This window comes from Ictalurus punctatus, chromosome 7 (assembly GCF_001660625.3).
Source record: "Ictalurus punctatus breed USDA103 chromosome 7, Coco_2.0, whole genome shotgun sequence".
NCBI lineage: Eukaryota > Metazoa > Chordata > Actinopteri > Siluriformes > Ictaluridae > Ictalurus > Ictalurus punctatus.
In genome coordinates this window covers 32,332,583-32,353,160 of record NC_030422.2, presented here as the reverse complement: position 1 = coordinate 32,353,160, position 20,578 = coordinate 32,332,583, and the positions used below count along the sequence as shown (strand labels likewise).

General features: G+C 37.3%; 1 protein-coding gene across 5 annotated transcripts; it reads right to left on the bottom strand.

Moving 5' to 3' along the window:
- Positions 1-638: 638 nt before the first annotated feature.
- On the bottom strand, positions 639-20,491 carry LOC108262332 (Fc receptor-like protein 5). Of its 5 annotated transcripts, none has more exons than XM_053681701.1 (16): positions 20,397-20,491; positions 13,833-13,905; positions 12,825-12,944; positions 12,377-12,412; positions 11,633-11,899; positions 10,410-10,694; positions 6,816-7,151; positions 5,578-5,850; positions 4,750-5,010; positions 4,542-4,661; positions 3,164-3,241; positions 2,950-3,000; positions 2,757-2,831; positions 2,243-2,326; positions 1,380-1,435; positions 639-988 (listed from the first exon to the last, which is right to left on the bottom strand). In XM_053681701.1, the coding sequence occupies exons 3-16, from the start codon at positions 12,853-12,855 to the stop codon at positions 986-988; spliced, it is 1,956 nt and encodes a 651-aa protein (XP_053537676.1). In that variant the 5' UTR covers positions 12,856-12,944; positions 13,833-13,905; positions 20,397-20,491; the 3' UTR covers positions 639-985. The 5 variants fall into 5 exon arrangements, with proteins under 5 accessions (XP_053537676.1, XP_053537677.1, XP_053537679.1 ...); XM_053681702.1 differs by having other exon boundaries at positions 2,757-2,825; XM_053681704.1 differs by having other exon boundaries at positions 4,542-4,649.
- Positions 20,492-20,578: the final 87 nt, after the last annotated feature.

Here is a 20,578-nt window from a genome sequence, read left to right as displayed (position 1 = left end):
TATGAACGCGGTGAAACGATTTCAAAGCATCAGGTCATTTGTAATGGTGTAAATATGAACAATTAATAAATGTTTACAAAAATGTCAACTATAAAGAGAAAAAATTCAAAAGCAACATGTATTTAAAAAGGTGTGTGTGTGTGTGTGTGTGTGTGTGTGTGTGTGCGTGTGTGTGTGTGTGTGTGTGTGTGTGTGTGTGTGTGTGTGGCAGCAATGCTCCAGGACAGCATTTTGCAGAACCAAAAATATAAATATTCATCCCAGCCAACTTTACTTTCATCTTAATTAATTATTTCCTCTGTGAAGTTTTGTACATGAACAAGAATAACTTACTTTGTGAAAGAAAACAGTGACAAGCCTTCCACACTTCACTCAGGTTTCTTCTTCTTTGGCATGTGCAGTACCAGATACCAAGTGTTCATATCCAACCAAAAACCAACCAAAAGCACTGACGTGTAAATTTATGATTAAAAGAAAAATAAATATAATGAGCCACATGTGTATTAAATTAATTATCAATGTACGCTCAATGGGATTAGTATATGAGGAACAGAAAAATAAGTATTTTACAGTGTCGTGTTTCACCTTAAATAATGCTTTAAAATGGAAGAAACCGTTTTTATAATTTTATACAAATGTTTTGCACCATAAAATACACATATTTTATTTTCTTTTACTTCTATATGTATCCATTTGAAAGTACATTAATAAAAATTAACCGTATTATGATTTGTTTTTCTTTTTTAATGCACAAATGAGACACATGTATATTAATTAATTGTAATTGTGCACTCTAAACAGAATGAGTAGAAAAAGAAAAGCAGTAAAAGAAAAAATTATAAGTATAACGTTCCTGTGTTCAGGAAGTAGATGAGCAGATTCTACTTTCTGAGCATTTTAGGAAAAACAGAAGACAAACACAAATTCCAGTTTCCAGCTGTCTGTGTGATAACTGTAGCTTCATCAGTGTACACAGACACATGTCTCACTGCAGAGAGAAAGAAAGAGATTGTAATAAATACGTTTATAAATACATTTCTCCTGATATTGCCATCAATGATATTACAAACTAGTTAACTTTCTGAATCAGTGACCGCAGCAAGAAATCAGTACGTTATTTGGCGTGTCAGTATTTTGCATGTTCATAGTTAACTATGTCATAACTGTCCAAGTAGAATGAGATGATGGAAAGTTATCTAGACAGCTACCAAACTAACATGGACGAACTCTTTCAGATTCTGTGAGGCGGGGTTTTGTGTACATGGATACTGTAACTGCTAGATGACAAATTCTACCCAATACACCTTTAAACATATTTATTACTTCATGGTGTTTGGTCTGTCTTTTAAGCTTTATACTGTAAATGTCATGAGTCTTACCCCCATGCTGTGCTTCAGCTCTGAGTAGACAGTATCATCACCCACACTGGCATTTTCTAGTTGGAATAAAGATATCCTGAATTAATTTCCTGGAACATTACAGCTCATCTAAATAGAAAATGATCTGGATATTAAATCATACACAATTAAAATACATTAGACCACAGCAGTGTTGAATTCTGGATTCTGATTGGTCAGAAGGCATTGATTAATTTTCAATAACAGCAGCTCTGACAGTAGTGCAACTGAAAATCAAAGGTTTATAATAATGCCTTTATTCTAATACGTTATCATTTCTATAGTAACAAAATACATGAATAAACAGGTTTAACAAAATGCACCAGCATGTAATTGGTAATATGGACTTTCCTGTAAGAAGTTTAACATTTATGTAAGGAGTCTCCAGTGTCGGCACTGTGAGACAGTCAGAAATTTTCTGACATTTTCTGAAAGTCTTCAAGACAGAGGACTTTATGCTTTTAACATAACAGATTTTTTTAAAATTATTATTATTCAGTTTAAGAGAAAAAAGAGAAGCTGGTAAAGGAACGGCAGTTTATACGTGCTGTTACACAATTTCTGCAGACGTCCCACAACAATAAATGGATGAAAAGTCTGACGTGTCATTCTTTAATGAATTAAATAGGGACGTTGCTGTGGTAAAACACTTTGGGATGTGCTGTAACAGGAAAATCATCACCTTCAGGGTAGGAACTCTGAAACAGTAACTCTGCTTCATCACAACACACTGTCACTGATTATTTTCCTATAACAGCACAGCAGAGTGTTTTATTCGTTACATAAAACAAGAGTAGAATCAGGTGATCTATGACATGAAATAAAATGTCTTCATTTTGCTCTACCTTTCATTCTCTTTGCTTTTATCATTGGTTTAAATTCAATCTCAGCATAAGTCACATCATCAACACCGGGTTCAGCATCAGCACCTGCAGCAGCAGAGAACAAAACCATCCCAATGATCTTTAGCCGTGTAATACATCAATCATAACTCACACACAAAAACATAAGTCATTATCAGTCTCCTGCCAAAACCACACTGAACCCTAGCTGTTTTTTAGAGTAGATCTTTAATCTCTAGAGTTTACTTCCTTCAGCTTCCTTTATCATTCAGCATGTGGCATCTTTTCACTGTGTGATAACTTTGTGATTAGTGCTATGTAGAACACATGCCTGCTTTTTTAATGGAGCCTGTGATGGAACTGACTCGTCTGATCTGGAGGAAAATTGTAGGTCATGACCTCAGATGCTTGGATGTTTATGTATTAAATGATTGAATGTTCTGAAGACTTCAAGAGTTATTTGCTGATTTTGTTTTTAATGAATTCATGAAATGTTGTAGCATTAAAAATACTCTACCATTGTTCCTGTTTGTCTTCTTTTTCTTCGTGACCTGTGCGTAAGTGACTTCTCTGCTCTCAGCTGCAGCTTCACCTGAACACAGTGCAGTGTGTTAATCACTACAAGACACTTCTGTACTTTACTGTATAGAGTTAATCTATAATTAATTCTCCTAATGCGAGAGGAAATGTCTGAAATGAAATAAAGCTACCTGTTCCACTCGTATCTGTCTGATCCACAGCGGCATAAACATTTTCACTTCCTACAGAAAACAGAATGAAGATGAACTGAACTTGTTGTAAATGTGACTGTAGATTACAAAACATAACAGATTTCAAACAAATCAAATGAATTTACTGAATTCTATTTATTACAGAGATGATTAATAAATGTAGAAATAAACAGTGATTGACAGAGTGTCTGACCAGCCTGAAGTGGTGTGTGTCCTGACTGAGAGTCTTCAGCTCCTGACCGGATCTGATTCTGCTCTGATGTCTGATTTTCTATAGAGGGAGACAGATTCTACATCTGAACAGGGTGTAAATGGTAACAGAAACACTTTATTTTACACAGCGCTGATTACAGTGTAATAAACAGAGTGACTGCAGAAGATCAATTATACAGTAGGAATAGATACAAATATTAATTATGATATAATTCTAATAACAATATGCAGGTAGATGAGTGGAACTACATGTCTGAACTGCACAACCTGTAATAAAGACATATGTACAACTTAATAAAATGATAAAAATGCAGAGTTCATTAATAAACCAGGTTCAGTGTAATTCCCACCCAAAATAATTTGTAAGAATTTGCATAAGTTAACCGAAATAAAAAACAAAAAATAACCACAACAACAACAACAACAACAACAACAACAACAACAACAACAACAACATCTTACAATTAAGATAAAGCTAGTAGCAGGTTTTGTATAGTATTTTTATTTAAAAGAATTTACATTTATTCTCATCACAGTGAATTTTCTTAAAACTCATCAGCTCTTCTACCATATTTTATGAAATTGGGTTATTTAGCTGTAAATGTGACTTTATAAAAGGTTGTGGGTTTATAATAACAATAGAATAATATAAATTATATGAATATGTAATTTACCACATTACAGTTCTTATTCTATATTTAATATGTGCAAGTACTTTTTTATTTATTTTATAATCTACATTGTATTTAAACTTTTTCTTACACGGACCAAAATAATGTCAAGATCTTTTCATCAACACTTTCAGTTATTCATTCACCAAGTTGTTACGCCACGGCCAGCAGATGGCACTGTGGCGCTGCTTACAAGAGACTGAATTGGGTGACGTGGACACGTGACGTTTGTTTTGGTTTGTTCCCTTCATGTTTGAGTTGTCGTTAATTTGCCCCAGGTGTCCATGTTTAGTATTAATTATGTTGGGTATTTAAACCCCTCTGGTGGATGACGTTATTAGTAACGTAGATGCCAGTGTGATAGATGTCGGTGTTAGCGGTGTAGCTTGTAGGTTTAGCATGCTAGCGGTCTCATTTTAAGGTCCTGTTTCCTGCCTCGACTTTAGTCTCATGTTCGCTCCCATCTATTTCTGTAAAGACCGCGTTACCCGTGTTTGGTTTTGTTTGTTTGTTTGTTTATGAACAAAAGACAGCGCTCCTGCGCCTACTTCCTGCCCACTGTCCTGTTTCGTTACACCAAGTAACCTTTAGTTATTTTTCCACAATTATGTGATAGATCCAAATTTGTTTTATTCTTTAGAAATTCTGATTATGTTCTACATAAAATAGCTAAAACCTTTATCAGACCTTTTTTTCTTTTGTAGGACCACAGCAGGATCATTAAGATCAGTAAAGCGATGAACAAAAATCCCAAACCCACAGCCACTCCTACTGTTCCAGCACTGGCTCTAGAATCTGAGACTGAAGCTAGAAAGAGACCAGAATTTAAACATTTAAACACTGTGCATATAAACTGTGTTATTTAAAAGAGAATAGAATAAAAATAAATTCTCACAAGGTTTCACACGTCTGACTGAGACCCAGCTTTTCGGTGACTCTCCTCTCTCTGGGTGTTTACAGTGGTAGAAACCTTCATCTGACTTTGAGACAGTTCGGATTATCATCTCTCCTGTAGTCTGTGTCTGGAGAACTGATCCATTTTTATAGAAATCAGCTCGGAGGTTTGAGGAATTTGGGTATCGATATAAACAGCGTAGAGTCGGAGGATGTTCCTCAGTCACAGGATGGACAGGACTCTCCAGGATCACATCACCATCTAGAACACAGAAAATCACATGTTCAATAAAATTAATGATATCTCTAATTAATCTGTACATAATCTGCATAAATGAGTCTCCACAGTCCAAATTATGGATTCATTGGAACTAGTATCAGGTATCATCATAGGTAATTGTTTAAAAAGAAAATAACAAGCTCTGACACCAACATCTGATGTGCTACCAGCACTTTGCACTCATTTGTAATGACCAAGTTCACTGATACAACTCAGGTTCCACCTTCACACTCTATTAAAGACACTGTTTATATACCATAGCATATTAAACATCATCTAAGCACAATGGGTTATCTGTACACAGCAGCAACCAACATAAACAGAGAGAAATAAAATGTTCTATGACATCCCTGATTGATTAATACTCAGTAAGTTACTCATGTCATTATCAGTGTGGGTATCGGTAAGCATGTACTTCTACTCAGTCTGGAAAATAATGTCTGTGTCTTGTTGAACAGTTCTCCCAGTTGGAAACTCAGAGTTCTGAATATTCTGTAACGAAACATTTCCCTTCTCCTTTAACAATAAACACACTACATGAAGACTCACCATGCACTGTGATGTTGACAGGATTACTGTTTTCTCCAGATTCAGACTCACACCAGTAAACTCCAGTGTAGGATGTGGAGAGGAAGCTGATATTACATGTAGATCCTGTAACTGATCCCCTTGAACAATCTAACACTCCCTCACTGTGTGTGTATCGTCTCACTCTCCATCCAGTAGAGTTACTCTGGTCCTCACAGCTCAGTGAGAGAGAGTCATTAGTAAAGTGTTGAGTTCTGCTGGGATTGATGATCAGAGAGACTGGAGGAGATTCACCTTAAACACAGAAGAGAGTCATGTAAATAAGAATAGGTGTAATATGGAATATAATGAGAATACAAGTGCATGTGCATTCAGAATTATATTTATTAATCTGGAATCAAAGCTACAGTTCATAGCATGGGTCATAACAGAGACAGATTTAACACGCGATCATCCATACTCATAAATGCTGCAAAAAGGCAAAGGTCAAAACCGAGAAATAAAATGAAAACTGGGACTAGGAACACAGGAAAGTCCTTCAGCTGCTGCAAAGGAACAAAAATCAGCAAAGACACAGAACAACACAGAGGGAATAAATACAAAAATAGTTTGAGGTGAAACTAGGAATAGGTGCACATGATCAGGGCATCACATCAACATCACATGACCACCAGACATCACCATCATCTCAGTATTAGCCTAGCTCTAGCACACCACCTCCAGGTCTCTTCCTCACTGTAGATTACATTAGGCCAGCACATGCATTTGCACAATGTAAAGTTCAGAGCCATGTTTAATTTGTGATTGCCATTGCTGTGTTTAGACCCTTTGCTTTTGATTACTCTTTTGGATTTTCCCTCTGCTCTCTTATATTGTACTTTACTGTGTTTGACCCTTGCCAGTTTTACAGCTCTGCTATTTGTCTTGTGTTCACAACGAATATTGTGTGTCTCTTTGACCTGTTCTGGATTTCTGGCTTTTATAATAAAATCCTCCTGCCCATAGATCCTGAATCCTTAATCATCTCCTTAGTCCTCTTTGTTTCCAGGAAAATAAACCAATGACTAGATGAGGGACGGAGACAGCACACAAACACATCATATGGCTTTTTTCACCAATATCACAAAGGGGAAAACTCTACCAGCACTTAGGGCTCTTTAAATTCCTTATTAATAAATTAATGTTGCATGAATCTCTTCTTACACTCACACAGTCACATCTTTACTATTTAACCTAAACCCACTGTTATTTTTCCTCACCAGTGATCCATAGTGGCTGTGGATTGCTGTACTGTGTGTGTAAGGCTGGTTCTCCTCTCTCTCCTCTGCACATATAAACTCCTGTGTGATTAAGAGCAGCAGGACTGAGAGTGTAGTTGCCTCCAGATCCTCTGCTGCTGTCTGAGAGGAGTTCCACATACATGATATAGCCATGATTATGTTTTATTTGAGTTAAGTCGTCTCTGTAGGGAACAGCTGTGTACCAGCTGAATGTCCAGTCTGTAGAGGAGTTTGTAATCTCACAGCTTAGAGTCACTGAGTCTCCTTCAGTCAGCCAGCTCTGTGGAGATACACTCAGTACTGCCCCTGGTCTCTCTGTACACAGGAAATACAACACATTTTATCTACATTTATTTAATACACAGTAAGAAGATTTTCATGAATGTCTAATTGCACATGATGTTTTTTTTCATGAGTGTGTGGCAGTATAAGTGATTTAACTATCCCATTGGCCCTGCTTGGGGGATGGCTTCGGCAGACCAATGAGGTGGGAGCTACCCTGTTATTTAAGACCCTTTATTTTGGCAAGCGCATATGTGTCTTTGTGATTCGGAGTTCCTCACTCCCTGGCATTTCTGTTTTCATTTCCGTTCAGGTATGTTGAGGCTCTGCTCACGGTGTAATGAGGTGAACATCTCAAGACTAATATATATATATATATATATATATATATATATATATATATATATATATAGAGAGAGAGAGAGAGAGAGAGAGAGAGAGAGAGAGAGAGAGAGAGAGTTTTAGGGTGGAGCTGGCGGTGCATGCATTGTGGTGAGTTGGAGGCGGAGAGGATGTTCAGTGTTCGCAACATTATCCGGTGGCTGAATTATATGTATATGTATATGTATATGTATATGGATGTATATGTGTATGTATATGGATGTATATGTATATGGATGTATATGTGTATGTATGTGGATGTATATGTATATGGATGTATATGTATATGTATATGGATGTATATGTATATGTATGTATATGTATATGTATGTGGATATGGATGTATATGTATATGGATGTATATGTATGTGGATATGGATGTATATGTATATGGATGTATATGTATGTGGATGTGTATGTATATGGATATGGATATGGATGTATATGTGTATGGATGTATATGTATATGGATATGGATGTATATGTATATGGATGTATATGGATATGGATATGGATGTATATGTGTATGTATATGGATGTATATGTGTATGTATATTGAGCCGCGTTACCTGTGAGTTATCACACAACTTTGTGTCTGGTGTTTGTTCAACCCAATGGTAAGTGCACCTCTCCCTTTTTCACTTTGGGACTTGGTAGATTTAGTTTGACTCTCTGATCTTTGTGTTAAGGTGAGAGTGGGGAGTTGAGTCTAAATCTTCTCTAAGACAAATCCCTAGCCGAAGACGCTACATGTGACGCTACTGTTTTGCTTGACCGTCGTTTTTTAATTTGTTTTGCTTTAGTGTTTTGCTTATGGACAGTTTTCTGGGCTGGTTCACTTACGGGCTTTGCTTTGGTCGTGTTTCTTAGCGGCACTCTCGGGCTGTCTGTTTATGTGCCTCACCTCCGCCGCGTTGCATATCAGTTTTACTTTGTTGCTGATGTTATTTTTATCTTGTTTTTCCCTGTTTATGTTGTCTTGTTTTATTTTTCTATTATTTTTCATTTTTCCAGTGTCTATTTTGTTGCTACTTTTGTTGATTTTAGTTTAGGATGTATGTTTGGTTTATGTTCTTCAACCACATGTAGTGTGAGAGACTAATTGGTAAATTAGTGTTTTCCAGCCTCAAAGCTGTTCTTTCAGGTTTGTTTTCCTACACACTCACCTTACTATTGATGTGGTGTATACTATGTCCTATTGTCTCCATGCTATAGTGGCTATACTTTTTCATTTATTGTTAACCATAATGCTGGTTCTGCTTAGGTGCTGTTAACTGCCTCTATTGCATGTGGTGGTGTCAGTGGGACTGAGTGTTATAGCCACCTCACCACGGTGTCTGCAATATTTTTGTTTTTTCTTTCTTTGTTTATTGTCAAATGTTTTTGTGTAATTTTGGGTTAATGGATGTCTTCTTTCTCTCCAGGAGCCAGTGACTCTTGGTGGGACATGGGAGGCTAGCTGCCTTCATTCGGTGGTGTGTGCTTCACAGCGTGCTCAGTGTGCCAACACAACAACTCCCTCGTGGTGTAGGTAGTGTTTGATGATTTTGGTGTGACTTGAGGTGGGTCTGGATGACCTCCCGAGCTGTAGCTGGCCTGCCTTGTTCCCACCAAGCCTGAGCCTGGAGAAGTGCTTAGTTTTAAAAGTCTTATTGTGCTTCACGGGAGGGTGATTTTATATTTATAGGTTAAGTGTTAATGATGCTTAAGTGTTATAATAAAATATAATTTTTATATTGATACTCATGTCTCACACTCATGTTCTTTGACTCGATTGGTAAAACTTATGTGTGCCTTTATTTGGGAGTATTTCCCTGGTTCTCCCCCAGGATGGCGTAGTTGGATTCACTAAACTTGGATAAACGTTTCCTTCCACGTGGGAATGTCACAAGTGTATAATGATGATGTAGGAATAGTGGAATAGAGAATGCAGTAGTTTGCTTTTATCAACTCTATTAGCTAATTTACAAATAAATTGTTTATTTTTTACAATCTGTGAGATCTGTTAATATTAACTCTTAAATTATTGTTTTTAATTTAAACACCACACATATGGGACTAATGATTATCACTGCACTTCCACATTTGTGATTCTGTCACTGGTAGAAGAAAGAAACAGTGTTGTGCAAAAAAAAAAAAAAAAAAAAAAACGATGTGATGTTTTGTGTGATTTCCAAAATAATTTGTCAGCTCTCATGGTCTGAAAAATAAAAGATTATAATTAAGATTACAGCATGAGGCAGGATTTGTGTACTATATTATATTTAATTACAGTAAATTTGTGCTTAAATCTTAAGGCTTTACAACAGTTTGTGTAGTTCAGGTGTTTAGTTACACACATGTAACCATGTTATAATTATTTACAAGATATTTCCATATATAGTATTTGTCACTACTTATTATTCTATTTAATATAGTATGTTGTGTTTAGACTGTAAGGAAGTGAAGATAATTTCTTACATTTCTCACACATTGGAGTTTCTGGTTTCAGACGTACTGTATTCTGTGTGTTTTTCCTTCTTTTAATAAAGTTTAAGTAAGTAATAAAACACTCAGTCTCACACTGTTATAGAAAAATACTGAGTGATGTGGAGGTGTTATGAAGCCGAGTTACTGTTTCCACCCTGAAGTACTGATTATTTTATTGTCCTCATGTTTTATTCCTTTTAAATCACAGCAATTTGCCAATGATTATAATTTTAAATTATAGTTATAACTTTACCTCGTTATTTTTCTTTGTTTTTTCGCATTGGATCTCACCAGCCGCAAATGACAAATACTTTTAAACCATTTATATTTAAAGATCATTTGAACATTCTAGAATAATAAGGAATTACAATAATTAAGCAATATTTTTTCTCATCCCTTCTAATAAACCTGTGTTGAAAAAGGGAAAAAATCATGACATACCTCTCACTGTAATATTGACAGGAACACTGAACTGTGTGCAGTAGTAGGAGTGCCCTGGCTTGTAGTTTATCCTGCATGCTCGACACTGGTACACTGTTTCTCCATCATTATCGGCTGTCACTTTGAGTGGGTCTGTTTCTTCAGTGCTCAAAGGATGTAACGACGGATTATTTTTATACCATTGAATCTTCCATCCAGTCGACTGCAGCTCACAGGTCAGAGTGATGGTGTCTCCAGTGTAGACGGAGCTCTGAGGATTCACTCTCACAGTCGGTGTGGGTTTTTCTGTTGGTATGAAATGATGAAGGAGTCAGAACTGCTTTTCTCTTTATAACATAAGCAGTAGATTCACTGTGCTTTAACATGTGCTTTGTGTCTAAAACAAACATTTAGATTTAACATTCGATACAAGATGTTTTCGTACTTTTTCTTACACGGCTGGTATTCAGTATATTTTCTATGTAACAAAATTCATGATTATATTGAAGTGTAAAACACTGTATTTACTGATTTTAGATTATTATTTTATGGATCCTGCACAAATCCTGCAGCACCATCTGAACATAAATGCATTTTCTTAAAAAATTAGCAGGAGCATGACTTCAGAACATAAAACAGAGAGGAGTGCTCACACATTTTGTACAGACGACAGCAGATAAAGTTATAAAATATATAAATACCTCAATACAAAGACATTAATAACTAGAACCATAGTGAAGAGAACAGAAGTGAATCAGGGATTATTTCCCCAGCGGTGTTAGTGTCAAGTGAAGAGAAGATCATGAGGCTGGTATTTAAATGCTGTGAGTGACTTCTACCTCATGTGATGAGACACAGACTGATGTGGACGATGCTGATCATCAAAATCTCTCAAAATTACAGAATTCTCAGATAAAACCTTATAAATCCAATGCTTCACATGATCAGATAATAAATCAGATAATGGCAGAGGCAACACAAGGTGAGATTTACTGCCTTCTTCCTTAATGTTCGCTGTGTATTATTAATCAGACTGACTCACCACAATTATACTGCAAACTTAATATAAAGACCTGCACAAGACATGATGATGATTCCTGTGAAAGAGATCTGTGTGTACTAGACAGGGAAGTGAAAGTCAACATTAAACAAAGAGGGTCTCAGTTACTGACAGATCAAAATCCAAACCCGAAAAAATAATGTTAATATATTAAATAAGAAATAAAAAACACCCACAGACTCACCTGATACAGTCAGTGTAACAGCATCACTGATCTCTGAGCTCTGAGAGTCACTGCTCTGTCCTCTGCAGGTGAAGTTACCATGGTGAAAGTGTAGAACAGACCGGATTCTGAACTCCTGCACTGTGCGGTCTGTGAGTCTGTTATTCTTATTCCAGCTGTATGTCCACTGAGTGTCTCCTCCTCCCTGTACGTCACATCTGACAGTAACTGTCTCTCCAGTGAACACATGTGTATCAGGCGTTATGGACACCACAGCTTTAGGCCTCCCTATAAAACATTCTGTTGTTAATAAACCTTACATAAACTAATTCCCACGTGTACATATCATTTATTTAGACAGAGTATGAGTACATGTTTTTTATTACTTGTTGATACTGATATGTGTAACCTACTTACTATTAAGAAATCAGGTGCATCATGGGACATTTTATTTAGCACTATTTATGTCAGTTGTTACCATGTGCTGCTGTCATTAAACTTGTTCTGTTTTATATTCAGTATGTTAAGGCATTTAATCAGAGTAAAACTATATAGAGAGATCAGAAGGGGGGCACAAATTGTTTTCAAGAAAGAAAAAAACCAGACAGGGCATCATGTAGGTACTCGATATATTTTACTGCTTTTCAAATAGAATGTACATAAATCAACACATTTGACTGTGACAATCAATTGTGCACAAACTTCTCAGCCTCAAAACAAATAAATTATACACACAGTATAAAGGATAAACTATATATAAATCACCTTGAGCATGGGCCACTGGTATAAGTGAAATCAGCACTAAAAAGGGAACAGAAACAGAACATGATGTAAATATGGAAAATATTCAGTGTATTAATGAAAACAGCACATTTTAGACACCGAACCCACAAGATTAAATCTTATTCAGGAAATCTAAACTACCATCTGTAAGAAATACATTCTAAGCGCTCTTAATAATAAATAAACAAAAACTACAATCACTTAAAGGTCACTATTCTGCTCATTAAAGTGTTTTTCTTCTTTATTTAACTTTATTGAAGTGTGAAAAACTTAGCTCTGGGACATAAAACCAACAGACCGCACACTGTAACATTCTGCACATGCACTAATCACACAATAAACTCATCACTCAGGACATTCAGACTGCAGATGAACAACTTTATACCCCACCACTCACTCTAATGAAGACACAAAGAGAACATTTACTCACAGAGCATCACAGCGAGTGGACTGAACTCCATCCTGTCTCTCTAACGACTGACTGACTGACAGAGCAGTGGTGTGTGTTAATGTCTCAGTACTTCCTGTGTTTTCTCGCTGTCAGATCGCACTACTCGGAAAGAAAGAAAGAACGAGAATGGGTGTATCTGTGATCTTTACCTTCTATTTCAGTGCTTGCAGACTCTGTATCTGCTCTTCGTTCCTTTTTCCACAGTAATACTAGATTTATTTATTTTTTTTGCCCTCTAGTGGTATGTGACTGAAGGACATCCAAGTGAATATGAGGTGATGAGAAAATCATGAGTAGATTAATGGAAACATGTAAACCCTGGTTAATGATATTACCCCATACGGAGATTAACAAAGGTGTGTGAAAAGCTGTTCTAAATGAGCTGCTAGACTGTAGTCTGGATGACTTTTTGTTTCTGACTCTCAATTATCTATTATGCGTTTACTCTAAAAAATCACTAGATAATAGTGTAAAGTCATGTATGAAAGCCTCAAACAAAAAAAAGTTGAGAGGTTAAATCATTATTAATGTCACGCTGCCACTTTAAAATCTATGCTCATGAAGCGCTGATTACTGAGTTCCTAGAACAGGTATAGCCTACATACATGCTATGGTCATGTGACCTACTAATGATTAATGTGTGTGCAGCCACAAGCCCTACAATAAGCGTGTATAATACAGGTCAAAACAATCAGTTTGAAGTAAAATGAGGGGAGTGTATTACTCATGGAATCTTTAATGTTATAACCATGTGTACATTGTGTAGACAGAGATCACTAATCCCGTGAGAATCGCTTATAATTACTATAGACGCCAACATTACTTAAGACATAAACTCACAGGACATTTTATTAGGAAAATCATGCAGATAAAGGCTGGGCCATAGCTAGGAACGCCCCCTGGAATAATAGTGCAGTAAGCCTAATGAACAAACATACAGGAAGTCCAATGGGGAAGAAGCGTATTCTTAGAAATTTAAATCCTGACAAGTTTGACACTTAGAAGTTTCAAATCCTCTGTGTGATTCCTGGCAGCAAAGCCATTTCCCCATTTATCCACTCTGGCCATAAAGGAGAACAGAGAAATGTAAAGACATTCATATACTAGCTAACACTCTGAACTGGTTATATCTACTTACCCATTTGGTACTATTTATCTAGTATCCACTTATCCACTACTTATCCACTACTTATGCAGTTGGGACTCAGCCTCCAGAGACCTCACTCGCTTTTCCCCCAAGCTGTAAAACACCCTAAAATATTCTCACATTGGTTGATTCATGGTTTAATCATGACAAACCCTTATAAGTGAATATCAGGATTAGCTGATGTCTAAGAACACCAGCGTACACTCATCATATACTGTAAATTCATCAGGTTTCTCTTCTTATGCTGTTTCTGTTTTCTTTTGTGTCAGATTGATGTTACTACAGTCAGCTACCCTGACAGGAAAGCTCTGCTCATCCACGACCTTCCCTACAAACCTCCTAATTCCCTTCAAAGTGTGTTCTTGCATCAGCCAAATTGAAAACAGTTCCCCTGGGTTTGTCAAAAGCCGTAAACACAAATAAATAAAAATGTTCATACAAATGTAAACAAACTATAAAGAGTGTGTTAGCGCGTGCAGAACAACAGGCCGGACGACGGCAGCAATGATCCAGGACAGCATGTTGTAAAATCAAATAAATAAACATTAATCTCAGCTAACTCTACAGTATTTCATGTCAGTTCTTTGTTATGTGCAGTACCAGATACCAAGTGTTCATATAACCAAAAACCAACCAAAGGTGTAAGTAAATGAGTAAAAGAAAAAATAAGGTTAAAGAGCCACATGCTTATTAAACTAAATGTATTAATGCACTTTCAACAAAATTAGTATTTCAGAGTGTCGTGTCTGATCTCACTGCTTAAAATAATGCTTTTAAAATGGGAAAAAACATTTCTGTATTTTTTCCTAAAATAGGAATGTTCTTTTTATTTTACTTGTATATGTATGCAGTTGTAAGTGCATTAATACATTTTTTAATGCACCAAAATATGCAAATGAGCCACATGAATATTAAATTAATTGTATTTGGGCACCTTAGAATAAGTGCACGGTAACTGCTCCGTGTGTGTACAGGACTAATGAGAAGTGTTTGTTTCTGACGTTATTTATTAACACAGATAGGAAGATAATGATTAGTGATTATATTTTTGTGCTGTGCATCAGTTTGGTATTAGTGTGTATTAGAGTGAACTTGCTGTACTGTTTCCTTGCACAGACCATAATACTAACAAAAATGGAAATGTAGGTTATAAGGCATTTGTGTAGTGAGTCTATTTATTGCAAATTTAATATTTTTCTTTTAATCATTTCTGAGAGCGAGAGAGAGACAGAGAGAGAGAGAGAGAGAGAGAGAGAGAGAGAGAGAGAGAGAGAGAGAGAAAGAGAGAGAGAGAGAGAGAGCGAGAGACAGAGAGAGAGAGAGAGAGCGAGAGAGTGAGAGAGAGAGTGAGAGAGAGAGAGAGAGAGAGAGAGGGAGAGAGAGAGAGAGGATGGACATGTGTAACTTCATATATAACTTCTATTCTCTTTTCACCTTTCAAGATTTATTTGGTGTCATGTGATGGAGGTTGAGATGGATGCAGTCACAGTTTAAGTGTATTTTCTTTATTGAGATGCAGGCAGACAAATCCAATAACATAAGGCCGGGTCAAGGTCAAAAACAGGCAATGGTCAAGCGATGAGCAAACAGGCTAAACTAGACAAAGACGAGAGATATAAATCATGAAACACACTTACATCATTACGATGCACCTTTTTTTTAAGAAAAAAGAAAACAGTAAGATAAGCACTTTCTCACAGCACGATGGAGTCTATCACTGTAATTCTTACTTTGTGGCTTATTTGGAGTCGTTTGGGGCACGGTGACACACCGACATCTTGCATGCCTAATAGGTTTATCGCTTATGCATCACAGTGATTTTAAATTAATCGTGGTAGTCGTATTAGAAGATTTTTACGGAGGCAGCTGATGTTGAGAAAGGCATTTGTAGCTTTAAGATCCTTTCACACTGAGCGCGATGCGATAAAGCGAAGTGAACCGCAGACGAATGGTGCTTTCACACCAAACACGAAACGATTGATCGCCTTCAGCTAGTTCACGCCTGCTCAATAGGTGGCGAGGACCAAGAATACATTTTACACCTGCACACTAGGTGGCACAAACCACTATTCAGCTGAACGGCCTATCGTCTTTGACCACTTAGAAGAAGAATCACATAAATATTGGCGCATAGCACCACAACACACACTGTTAAGAAGCACAGAAACTAACTTTTCTTATTGTATGTGGATTCTACCCAGAAAGGGAGGCAGAAAGTTTGTTTTGTGTTTTTTGAACAGCATCATCAAGCTTTTTTAGTCTGAATGAAATAATGTGAAATATAATGCAATAACAAAACCAGAGTTTAATGCCCAAGACCAGCCACTTTATTTCGTGGTGGAAGAACTTTGATAAATGGAGTGACGGTTCAGTTTTTACTATCCCGTTATGTTTACTGCTGACATCTTTCAACAAGAATATAAAGATAAATAACAAATGACATACTGAGTATTGTTTTATGCTACAAAATGTCCAACTGTAACATTATAAAAATAAATATTTGTTTTCATTCAAACGAATATGAAGTATTTCAGTAAGAAATATACCTTATGCTATGACATGTGACGACGGTTTGTTCCTCTCCAGGTGTTGTGAGTGTGTGTGTGTGTGTGTGTGTGTCTGTGTGTGTGTGTGTGTGTGTGTGTGTGTGTGTGTGTGTGTGTGTGTGTGTGAAAGAAAGAGAAAGAGAGAGAACCCGCACTGAGCAAACGACACTTTTTAATGCAGAAGTAACTGATGCACGCACCATTTTATCGGTAAAAGGCCAGTTGGATGGAAACAGACAGGAAACAGCAAATATCGCAAACTTTTTTACTCTCTTTCACTTTGTCGATTACAGAAATGTGCAAAAAATGGATGGAAACTTAGCAAATGATAACAAGAACTCAATATCCATTCTATTCTCTCTTCCGGAATACTCTCCTTCAGTGTTTACACTGGTTTTCAAAACACTTTCTGTGAAATCATCTCACCAATCTCGCCCATTTGTGCAACAGCAGCGTCTCCGGGCACGTGATCTAAAGCTCAAATCTAATTCGACGGTCCATTTCGTTGCAGGGGAAAAAAAATCGACACACTGGACAAAAAAAAGTGTTGCTTTGTCGCATCGTGAATGATCACACCTGGTGTGAACAGTTCCATCGGGATCTACTGTTTCTATTTAAGAGCATCATTGGGTCAAACATTCATGTCGCTTAATTGTGCTCAGTGTGAAAGGACCCTTACTCGCCAACTACAATTCCCCTTCATCAGTAAGGTAAGAACCAGACCCGTTATAAACCCAGATATTCTCGAATGAACTGAAATGTGTACTATCCACATAGTAATAGAAGATGTTTGTTGTTGTAATGATGACACTAGCTCTGTGGTATAACAACCTAGTGTTCATACAGATCTACTGGAAATATGTTAGGCCTCATGACTGTTTAAAGCACTGAAATATAACAGCGGGTATAACAGACTTACAGTACAGTGCAGATGCAGCGTAATACTACTGCAGGATCCAGTTTCTGCTTTAAAGATAACACTTTATTATTTGGGAAGACCACCCCGAGTTCTCAAGTAGGAATTTCGAGTTGAGGGGATGTTTTCTATGGTTTTTCCTGGTCAGAGGTTGGAAATGATAAGTTATGACCAATAGTCGAAGGAAACGTGTCTCAAATAGCCGCTGTTTGAGCAGAAACGCATCTCAGAATGCACAAAATGTTGAACCTTGAGGCGGATGGACCACAACAGCTGAAGATCACTCTTCTTAGTCAAGAAAAGGAATCCGAGCCTCGATTAGTCACAGGCTCACCTATTTTGATTTTTGCTGCACGATGCAGGTGGTAGGCTCAGGATTTGGCATCAACATGGATCCATGCAACGTGCAAATGTTTTCAGCTTGGTCAACTGTTGACTTTAAAACACCTCAGTAAGTGACAGTGGGGTTATATTTGTCCATCAAAATTAAAGTTACTACAAGTCAGATATCACTTTAGTACATCCAGCTTCACACCTCCTCCCCTTCTTCACTGCTGAACACACAACACTGTATAAAAAAAAGAAGAAGCTAAACCACAACTGCTGACTCGTATCTGCTCTCAGGCCTCTGAAACTGTCACTTCCCTGTGCGTGTGTGTGTGTGTGTGTGTGTGTGAGAGAGAGAGAGAGAGAGAGAGAGAGAGGGCATGTGTGTGCATGTGTGTGTGTGCGCTCGTGAGAGTATGTGTGTGTGCGTGTGTGTGTGTGTGCGCGTGTGTGTGTATGCCACAAATAAGTAAATAGTGCTGGTTTTATTATTAATAAAAATGTTTGATGTTGGTGTGTATTAGAATGAACTTACTGCACTGAGATGATTCCCAGCACAGACCATAATAGTAACAAAAATGCTGTAGGTTATGAGGAATTTTCTCTGTTTTCATATATCAATGTGCCCGTGCAAACCTGCGTGTGTAACCATTCCTCCATTTGCACCCCATTATGTTCTTGTTACAGTTTTACTACAGATAACGCCAGGGATGTCGCTAGGCCTATTTTGAGGGGGAACCCCCCCCCCCCCCCCCCCCCCCAATATTCATTAGACCCCCCCAAGCAAATCAATATATCTAAAATATCTCATATATTTTCTTTTTCATATCTTTTTTCATCAACAGTTCTTTCCATCGCATCTTGAACTTGTTCCTGGTCTGGCACTAGGACCTGGGGGAGGCTGCTGAACTATACACCATTTTATACACATCTTGTTCATGTATTTTTCAGTTGACACACCCGCATCCAGCGGCTTACCGTGGGTACCTCCCATCGACGGATTCATTTGCTGTGGTTTTTAAGACTTTAAATAAGTACATAATCAGTAATGGTGAATAAAACATGCATTAGTTTGATATTATTGTATTAGATTTAACTTGCTGTACTGAGATGTTTCACTGCACAGACCATAATAGTAACAAAAATGGAAAAAAGGATTAATGAGAAGTGTTTGTTTCTGCACATTTTTTGCATTGTATTATTTTTTAACACAGATATGTAAATCATGATTGGTGATTATTATTTTTTTTTTTTAAAAAGGTATTAGTGTGTAAACCCTGTGATTTAAACTTGCTCTACTTGTTACTCTTACCTACCATCATGTCTCTCTAATGACTGAGTGACTGACAGAGCAGTGGTGTGTCTTAAAGCCTGACCACTTCCTGTGTTCTTACAGAGAGAAAGAGAATGGACATATGTAACGTCATGAATTCTTTTACGACCTTTCACTCAGCAGAGTATAGTAACAGTATAGTAATAATATAATATACCCAGTGATAGTAATAGCATAGTGTTCCAGTAACTGCATATTGTTCCTATTAAAGTGGCCAGTGAGGGTATGTTCAGAAGTCTTATCATTCTGGATAGTCATTTTGTCTCCAACTGGCCCTGCTGTGGAGACTCTGGCTTCAAATGGGGATTTTCAGTTTGGCCAACTTTTGTCTTTAAAAGAGCTCAGTGCGTGTCAGTGGAGTTAAATTTGCCACCATATCAACAGTTAAAAAGTTAAGTGTTAGTTTTTGTTTTCACACGTCTACCTTCACACCTCCTCCCCTTCTTCATGGCTGAATTTGCAGCACTGCATTAGAATAGAACATAAGCCACATCCGTGAACTGGTCTCTGCTCTCAGGCCTCTAACACTGTCACTGCTCTGTGTGAGTACAGGACTAATGAGAAGTGTTTGTTTCTGCAGTTATTGCTCTTATTTTTCACACAGATCGGAAAATAATGATTAGTGATCATATTTTTTTGTACTGTGCATCAGTTTGTTATTATTGTGCATTAGATTTAACTTGCTGTACTGAGATGTTTCCCTGAACAGACCATAATAGTAACAAAAATGGAATGTAGATTACAAGGCATTCTCTCAGTAAGTCTAGTTAACACTAACATGGTTTTGTTAAACCTTTCTGTGCACAGGAAACACCACCAGAGTCTCACCACAGCAGCTAAAGACATTTCAGTTATTCAAAACCCTGACTTCCATTGGTGAAAGTACAAACACCATCCAGTCATTTTCTTTTAGCAGATCAAATGATCATGAGAGGTTGTCACTGAGCAGCAGATGACAGCAGGACACAGAAGATCAGCTACAGATTCCAACAATACAGACTCGTTTACACTCATTAGATTATTTAAACCCTGTGTTTTAAACTTGCTCTACTTGTACTCTTACCTGTTGAACTATCATAGTTACTGAGAGTAGTTACACATCAAACTAAACCCTTCTCATAACAGATATGGATACACTGATCCACCTGAGCAGTCATGCTGAAGTACACACAATGTCCTAATCACACAATAAACTCATCACTCAGGACATTCAGACTGCAGATGAACAACTTTATACCCCACCACTCACTCTAATGAAGACACAAAGAGAACATTTACTCACAGAGCATCACAGCGAGTGGACTGAACTCCATCCTGTCTCTCTAATGACTGACTGACTGACAGAGCAGTGGTGTGTGTTAAAGTCTCAACTTCCTGTGTTCTTACAGAGAGAGAGAGAGAGAGAAAGAGAGAAAGAGAGAGAGAGAGAGAGAGAGAGAGAGAGAGAGAGAGAGAGAGAGAGAG